The 9,736-nt window shown below is 36.7% G+C and overlaps 1 protein-coding gene across 2 annotated transcripts in view; it reads right to left on the bottom strand.

The window, feature by feature from the left end:
• Positions 1 to 962: 962 nt before the first annotated feature.
• Patr-1 (Protein associated with topo II related - 1) overlaps positions 963 to 9,736 on the bottom strand; it is a 34,706-nt gene continuing 25,932 nt past the window's right edge. For both annotated transcript variants that reach the window (XM_083120957.1, XM_083120958.1), the window contains exons 11-12: positions 4,982 to 5,248; positions 963 to 2,358 (exon numbers count right to left, since the gene is read on the bottom strand). In XM_083120957.1, coding sequence (XP_082977083.1) covers positions 2,086 to 2,358; positions 4,982 to 5,248 — 540 coding nt within the window. In that variant the 3' untranslated portion in view covers positions 963 to 2,085. The remainder of the gene's footprint in view (positions 2,359 to 4,981; positions 5,249 to 9,736) is intronic.

Below are 9,736 nucleotides of genomic sequence, written 5' to 3'. Positions count from 1 at the left end.
ATCTAACATGTTTCTTAAACCACACTGACAAATGATCGTCGCTATATGATCCAATTTCAAGAAGTATAACCACACTCCTGTTTAGATGGAGTGGCACATTCTTCAACTGTTCACCCTATAAAGTGTGCCACTTTGTGTACAACTGCTTGTCACACATTAAAATAAACATACACACGCCAACACATGAGTGAGTGCTTGTAGCCCATCGCTTCTGCCATGTATTATTATAAAGCTGGAGTTATTACTTTTCATTCATCCCTTGTCATATAGTAGTAAGGAATCTGATACAAGTCATTACAATTTACCTTCTAACTGCTGAGAGAGATTATAGGAAGTGCATACTTGAACATTTAATTTCAATTTGTAACCCACATACAGCTTTGAAAAACACTCCTATCACTCACTCACTCACTCACTCACTCTCTCTCTCTCTCTCTCTCTCTCTCTCTCTCTCTCTCTCTCTCTCTCTCTCTCTCTCACACACACACACACACACACACACACACACACTCACACTCTCTCTCTCTCACACACTCTCACACTGAGGCTTTGAGGGGGATATTAACTGTTCGGGCATATTGTTTATCTCACAACCTTCTTCTTGAACCAAGACAGAAAATGTTTGTGCAGACTGCCAGCATTTCCTAAAGAGATCCAATCTACAGTACTAGATACAGAATAATCGATACGGCCCAGGTAATTAGTACATGGTACTGTGAAAGAAGGCAAACCATAACATGTACATTCTGCTGTTGTCTCACAGTGTGGAGTAAAAATGTGTTTGCTAATATTTCTGGCTTACATCCAGTTTTCAACTAAATGTGTGTTTTATTATCTTGCTCTCTTTATCATAACCTGCAAATCCATGCTCCATTCACAAACCTAGAAACCCATTCAATAATTAATTATCTACCTGTTTTCACAAATACCTCCACAAACAAGGTAAAATAAATCAACAGATAAACTGTAAATTAAATTTATTTTTAGCATCAGTCCTAAACCTGTTTCATGATTTGTTTTTTAAACAATGTCTTATATACATATGAAACACATATGAAAACAAAAGTATTACAAATTTTGTACATAATATTGAAATTCATCACAGTTCTTGCAGAATTTGGAAACAAGATTCATTGATGTAATTTGTAGCACTGAAAAACACCCTTAGTTCTAATAGTTAAAAAAATAATGCATTACATTTTATAATATAGAAACAATCTATAACTTCTCATGACAATGTACACAAACATATAAAATAAATCACTAAACTTATGAAACAAGAACATGTTTTTGATATTTTCATCTTCAAAACTTACAAACGATATCCCAACTAAATAATGACCAACTCCTAGCACAGTGTTTGTCAAAGAGGAACTGCAGGACGGTATAGACTTTCTTCGATGTCCGAAAGTCAGACGTTACATAACCTCTACAAGCAAGGTTTCACACTAGCAAGCTTTCGTGTTATTCGCTTTCCTTCGCAGCTGCGACATTAGGTTTTGGTCAACTTATTCAAGGGTGTTTTTCAGTTGCTGTTTTCCCAACATTCTATAAGCTAAAGTGCTGTTGTCACATACTCAAAAAACACTTGATCAGAAAAAAGTTCAACTCTTGCAGATTGAAAAAGTAATAAAGAATATTTAAACGATTACATTAGCTCTGCTAACCATAATTTTTTTTCTTTAACAGAACGTCGTTTCGGCTTCACTACTGCCATTTCATTTAAACATAACCCAATGTTTTAACCTTTAAATCTGGACATGATATTGTGTATGAGTTAATCTCAAAAGGGTATGGTTAAGTAATAACTGATATGAAGAGATGGAAGAAATAGTAATAACCATGCAGCTGTAAAAATAACAATGCAAATGCCATTTTTTTTAAAAAAATACCTGCAAAATCTTATGAGGGTACCTTTCTCATACTCTTCCATTCAGATACGCTGACGCCCACTCACAATTCTCATTGCCAGTCTTCGAGCAACAAATAAATAAAACATTTTAAACTTCAGAAAAAATGAAAAAAAGGAAAAAAGAAACATAATTTGCTTCTTGGATTAAGATTGGCACAAATTCCATCAGTGCTTTACGATTCTTTTGTATTACATTTTTCTTCATGCTTGTATCCTTTCAAGGTTCTCTCCAGGATTTCATAATTCTCAATCCTCACATTAACGTGATTCAAGTGGGTGTTTAAAGAAGTAACTGGTTCTGCAGGTACTGGTGTATTTGATACCAGTTCTGTGGCTTCAACAATATTCACAAAGAAGTTAGACCACTCCTTCAGTCCAGTGTCTGTCATTGTTGGGTAGAATGTCTCAACCCTATTCATTAACAATGCCACAGCAGACAATCCAAACTGTAAAAAAAAAAATTACATTCAATAATAACAGCATGACATTTTAAGCCTTGAATTCTGTAGCTGAAGTATTTCATCCAAAAATTATGGATGAAATAAAAACAAGCATATTTGCTAGGACTAGTCAATATTCATATGTATTTTTAATTCAGATCACACTTCTACCTCTCTAGGTTATTTATGAGGATTAGGATGAATGATGAAATAGGTGATAACAATTTCAAATCACTGGGAAATTGGGCATTTTTACTTGTGAGGCTGAGAATAGGGATGGGCCAGGGGTGTTTCTGCATCATGAACTACATGTTACCTTGTACAACATACACAATAATAAAATTCTGACTAGATGAGTGTAATAGATTTTCCTTGAATAATAGGGTTCCTACTGGCTCAATTACAAGGCAACAAATACATCTAATGTATAATGTTACTTATTGTATACGGTTTTCAATGATTTCACGGCAAGTTGAAAATGAGTTTCAAGGGAAAGAAAAATGCTTGGAAGAGAAATATAGGAAGGACAATGGACGAAAGTATAAGTAAACAGATTTAACTCCAAACTAATTCAAATTCAGGAATTCCATTTTTGTTGTAGTTGTTGTTTTAAGTCCACTTTATGTGCAGAAAAGCTAATCGGGACTGGACCTACAGTTTAAAATGGCATCCGAATGACTATGTGCCTCCACTAGGTATCAAACCCAGGACCCCTTGCTTACAAGGCTCCATTTTTCTAGTGTTTTAATTTACTTTTAAAGTGGAAATGTCATAACATGGGACTCCTGTTAAAAGTACAATATTTCTTTTTTACAGTAATGTCTATTTGTGAGTGGAGACTACAATGAAAAAATGTTACACAGAAAGTGTTCACATTTTCAAATGCTAATTACTCAGGATTTATACAGTATACGTTGTACAATAGGGTGTCTACTAGAGTGCTGCATCGAGGCCTTTTTGCTGGATCGTCTAATAGTTCGCACGGATGACGCTAGATGGCTTACAGAATTGACAGTTTCTTTGCTTGAGCGAATAACGCTCGAACAGGCAAACGATCGGTATATGCTCCACCCCGCATAACTGTAACTTGACTGTGGTAGTGGTCTCAAATATGGATCGTAAAGTGAAAAACGCAGTGAAATTGAAACTAAAGTGAACATTGTCATCATCTCCATGTTAAAATGTAATTTAGTCTATCTTACCGATGCATAGCAAGATATGAAAATGAATAGATGATTATGGGCTGAAACTACCAGGACGAATTTTTACACATATATTTGTACGATTATTGTCACATTGAAATGATGTTTGATTTTCTACATATTCGAGTGGGAGATTCGATCGAGTATTTTCGAGCGAAAGTGGTCAAATGCAGTACTCTAGTGTCTACCAGTCAAGAAAGTAAAGAAATTAGACTTGTGGTCAAGAATTTTTGCTATATTGATTTAGTTTATTTAACTTCGCTTTTCTGACACTTCGGCTAATCATGAAGATGAGGATGAATGGTGATAAGATGAGGTGGATGAAGGGGTGATCATAAAATACTTGGACAACACAACACAAGCCCCACATAAGTTTGTACTGGCTGTTATTCCAGATGCCAGAGCCTCGCTAATCTGCCAAATGAAGTCCACGTTGTACTGCATGGACGGATTGTCTTTGGAAAGGGTCACCTTTTAATTAATATGTACTGTATTCATTTCTGAGTGGCGTGTGTACTAGGGAGGGGCATTCGCAGAGCTACATTGTAAGTGACCTTGACTTGCAAGGTGCAAGGAGTCCACCTCTAGCTAACAAAGGACCGTAACTTTTCACATTAGTGACTGCTTTGAAAGCAAACGAGCTGAGGCCTCACCCATTAGCATCCCTTTACCAAAACTGAAGTGCGGCTGGTGGAGGGGTCATTTTATTGCAACAGAAATGGGGAAGGGAATGTTCACTGTCAAGTTTGGCAAATTCTGATGAAAGAAAAGACTGCTTGTAAAGGTGTGAAAACAATAAATCAAAGTTCCCCAACACACACAGCTGACAGACAGGCCAACCCTCATTTTAAGGCTGGATTTTCATTTTCCCACATTACACATTCAATCTTCAATCTTTATGGATAAATCCATTATGCTATAAAAGTTTTCCCAGATTATACATTTTCCAGCATTTTAATTCCTTTTCACAGTGGTTTCCTGCAAAATGAAAAGTCCAAGGTTGTAACATATGCAGATGTGTTTGAAATTATATTATGAGTCCATAGCATATATTAACCTTGGATGTTGATAAAAAATACAGACAAATGTGAATGACTGAACAAATTACCATGATGTAACATGGTAATATTTCACACAACGCGAGATGCTACTCACTGATTACATGTGAACATCTATTGTAACAAATTAGTATGAACAAACATTCAATCACAGAAGGTACTGCAATTATACTTAATATTCCCTCACTAATCAGGTTTCTTAATACTTTTGAAATTATCTTGACTTTACCACATTTCCCATGGCATTGGAAACCTAATGCTTTAGTATATTTGAGACAACATGCCTACAAAAGTTACCTAAAAATATCAAACTTCCATATATTTAGAAATGAGCTAAAATTAGAAAAAATATATAATTTATGCACTTACCTTGTTACTAAGGATAATTGCTAATGAATTCTTTGTAGCACTAGTAGTTGAGCTAACACTGTCCATGGGCACCAAGCCGTTTGTTACTTGAAGTAGTGATGGCAATGAGGCAGCATCTATCCAAGCTTTCAGGAAAGGATAAAATTCGAACAAAAGCTGGTCTACTTGATCGCGCCGAATTATCGTGGCCAAGCCTTTCAACAAACGTATCCACAGATCATCTTGTTGCTCCAATGTGAGGTGAGGAAAAACTCGTCCCATTAGAGTCTGGAAAGGAATAAAAAAAAATTTAAATGCTTCCATATGTGAAGCGATTATATTGTGTATTACTAGGGGCATGCATATTTCGTTTCTGACGAAAAAACGAAATTTGAAAAAACACATTGTAGTGTTAATTTTTCATGTTTTTGAAAGGTGTGAGATGCATTTTGTGACCATGTTTTGTCACGAAATAATGTGAAATGAACTGCGAAAGGCGAAATTAACTCAAACACGAAATTTAGGGTTTATTCACCGACGCGACACCTTCTGAGGTCTGAATTATCCTCAGAGTTATGCAATTCCCGGAAAATTGATTAATTCTGCTGTTAATATTGGAGAAACAAAAATTGACTCCTTTACACAGAAATAAACTTAATACTCGGATAACTACATAAATGGGCTATTAGAAGTGAAATGTTAATTCTGTAAAATAAGTGTAGGTTTTAAATCAAATTTAGGATTAGATTCACAATTTTAAAGCCAAAATGTCTTTTTATGTACCACTTTTGATCCAATTTTTCACCGCTATAACACCGATATTTTATTTTATTTACCGCTTTTGAACCCGAAATTGACTCAGTTTTTATACCGAAATTTTGCTTTTTTATTTACCAAAAATATGTGCCTCTATGTATTACATAACTTCCGTTAAAAAAAGTAAAGTTCTCTTTGTGCACTGTACCATGTTCCACAAATTCTTGATTTTAGACATAGTGGAGCTGGTGTGATCAGTATCATGTTCCGACTGCTGTTATCTCGCAGGATTGCCTCTGGATTTCCACTGATGAGAGGCTGCATGTGTTCCGAGATAACCAACTGGGTCTCCCAGATAGAAGATGCCCTACTAACAAAACAGACTACCTCTGGTTTTGATTTTATTTGCTTTATTTTACTTCACTTTTTGTGCAACTTTTGGCTAATTTGCAAAGATGGGGATGAGTGATAATATGATGAAATTGATGAATGGACATTCACAAACATCCATGCCCAGGCCGGGACTAGAACCCGGGATCCCTGGTGCCGTAGCATGATGTGCTAAACACTCCACCATGGGGGCCAGCTAGACTACCTTTGGGTTCAAGTTTTATATACAAAATGACATTTGAGTTTTATTATACACAATACAGGGTGTTACCGAACATCAGCAACAAACTTTCACTGCATCATGGTGAATAACTTTTCTCAGTAATGTTTTGCTCATTCAACACAAAGGCAGAATGCTGAGCATAGTAGTTCTCAAATGAAAATCATAACATAAGATATGAAACGAATGTATGGATGGCATACATGCATGATTTACTGTCCTATTGGCATCACATTGTTTACAGCTTTGGTATGCTATAGTGTGTCTCAACCTTAACGTCAGTATGGAAGTAAATGGAGTACTTCCCTCTCTCTCTAATACATGAGTTTTGCCAATAGCTCTGTCCTTCTCTACCACCGCTGCGTTGCGAGATGTTACAAAATTTACAAAATGTAAGTCAAAAATTTCAAACACTGAAATTATTATCCTGTAGAGTTTTTTATGCTCTATTTACTGACGGCATTATATAACCTGTCATAAATTCATGCGATCTGAATTTTTCATAATTATGCAATTTTGCAAAACACTTAACCTTTAGTACGCCGCGCGGGTGTGACGAAAGTAAGCCCAGTGTCGCTGAGGCTTTTTAGCACAAAATTTAAATTTGTATACTTAATGGAGAAAAATCGTAATAACTCTGGCACTATGGGACCAACCTACTTCGGATAACTTTTGTCTTGCAGCTAGAACATCAGCTCATGCAACCTTGTAAAATTTGGAAGCCGCAACTGCCGGGGGGGAGGGGGTACGGGCAGGGGTTGCATACCCCGAATGTCAATGAAAAACACATACAAATGTGGAGTTTCCCCCTCTTCTCCAGCTATTTTGGGAAGAAAACCCGAACTTTTGCCTTTTTTTTTCAACGAATGGACCTTTCCCAACAGAATGAAACTTGTTTCATGTGTGGGTGCAATACAATTTGAATAATGAGCCAACATGTAAATCTCTGTTATTTTACAAAAAAATAGCCAATTTGCATATTACTCATAAAATTGTTATCACTCTGACACTATGGGACCAATCTACTTCGGATAACTTTTGTTTTGCAGCTAGAATATCAGCGCATGCTACCGTCTAAAATTTGGAAGCCTCAAACACGGGGGGTTACGAGCGGGGGCCGAATCCCCTAAATGTCAATGAAAAAAACAAAAATGTGGAGTTTGCCCCCTCTTCCCCCTGCTATTTTGGTAAGAAAACCCAAACTTTTGCCTTTTATTCACTTTTGCCTTTTATTCAACGAATGGACCTTTTGTAACAGAATGAAACTTATTTCATGTTTGTGGGTGTAATACAATTTCAATAATGAGCCAAAATCTAAAACTCTGTTTTTTTACGAACACAAGTTCAATACAGGCCAGGAAGCACAAAATGAGAAAAACACAAAACAGTCTACCACATTCACTTCTCAGACAGATTCTGGTGAGGCCTCTCCTAAAAGTGCAGGTGGGAGCCTTTTCATCTGGCTTTGTTTTGTCCATGCTTCTTCCTAGCTTCCAGCTGCATTCCATTTATAGCATAGAGATGACAGAAATCTGACAATAGTTGCGTCATGTATTACACATATAATGCAAATGTAAAATGGTAAATAGTTACGTCGAAATATAAACATTTACATGCAAATCTTGAGGTTTTTTACCAAAATGCATCAAATACATAGATTTTGATGATTTCCTATATGATATTAAGGAAGTAAATTTGTCACAATCATTAGCGATTAACAGCGACTCGATGCGACTCAGTTTGTTGATCTGGCAACGCCACGCTCCATTTAACCCATACTAACTTTTAAAGTTGAGACGCTCTATAGAGAACAGAAAAAAATAATAGTGGTACAAACAATGAATCTGTGTAACATAGTTGCATATATACAATATAGAAAATGCTATTTGGGGGAACTTGTATCATGGAAATGAGGTCTCAGTGAGCAAAATGTTAGCAAGAAAAGCTGCTTTCATATGTACCCTTGAAGTATTGTGTAAAGGAGTATGACTGATGTACCAATTTCCATTCACCATTACCATCTTTCTCCGCAATACCCCAAGATCTAATTTTTCTGCTCTGAGAAAATGACAGCCGTCTCAAACGAACTAGCATTCTTTCCCATGAAGCCCAGCCTATATTTGATCACCACACCTACTTCAAGAGAAAGAAGCCAGTGTGTTCCCGCAATAAACTCTGATATCCATCCAGTCCACATTCGGCTCATGTCACCATCAATTCACGTTCAGCTTGATGGTTGAAATTTAGAGAAGCAGGGGGCCAATGGTGAAATGTAGCTAATCACGAAATTTCAAGCAATTTAAAATGTAAAACCCCCAACGCAACTCTCATCCTCGTCCTGAACAACGACCCTCTGTTCTCGAGGGAGTATGCAGCTGCCCAGGCCCGGAATCAAAACAACAACTCTGCACATAACAGACTGAAGCAGACAACATAACTTCTGCGAGCGCGCCAGCCAGTCTACAGTTTGAACATTTCCCTGTCAATGTGACGGATATGAAAATTTGAACTACAACCCTGTCAATTCCGAACATTATGTTGCTATGGTGAACAACTTCCTTGCTCAAGAACTAAATCACTTTCCTCACATTCGTGACAATGCCTGGTTTCAACAGGACGGGGCAACATCACACACAACTCGGCAGTCATTTGCAACATTGAGACAGTTGTTTGGCAATAGACTGATTTCTCGATTTGGTGACATCCCATGGCCCCTCAGATCTCTAGGTCTGCGATTTCTTTGTCTGGGGTTACCTCAAGACAAGTGTGTTCAAACATCGACCTGCATCAGTTGAGGAACTGAAGACACGAAGGAAATCAACCAGATTCCTGGGGGCATGTTATGTCGAGCCATGCACGAAGTTCCTAGACAGCTTCAGGAATCTTCACGCAAAAACGGTAGCCATATAACTGACGTCATCTTCAAGATATGAGACCATCTTGAGACTGTGAGTGAATTAATTTAGTAATGGCTAGGGGCATGCATATTTTGTTTTTGACGAAAAAATGAAATGTGAAAAAACACATTGTAGTGTTAATTTTTCATGTTTTTGAAAGGTGTGAGATGCATTTTGTGACCATGTTTTGTCACGAAATAATGCGAAATGAACTGCAAAAAGCGAAATTAACTCTTAAACACGAAATTTACCATTTACATACCAACGCGACACTTTCTGAAGTCTGAAGTATCCTGTGAGTTATGCAATTCACGGAAAATTGATTAATTCTGCTGTAAATATTTGAGAAGCAAAAATAAACCCCTTTACACAGGAATAAACTTAATACTCTGGTAACTTCATAAATGTGCTATTAGAAGGGATATGTTTATTTTGTGTAATAAGTGCAGTTTTTAAATCAAACTTAGGATTATATTCACAATTTTAAAACCAAAATGTCATTTTATATAGCAA

Source organism: Lepisma saccharinum, chromosome 4 (assembly GCF_977018435.1).
Source record: "Lepisma saccharinum chromosome 4, izLepSacc3.1, whole genome shotgun sequence".
Classification (NCBI taxonomy): domain Eukaryota; kingdom Metazoa; phylum Arthropoda; class Insecta; order Zygentoma; family Lepismatidae; genus Lepisma; species Lepisma saccharinum.
This window is presented reverse-complemented; position numbering and strand designations above follow the sequence as displayed.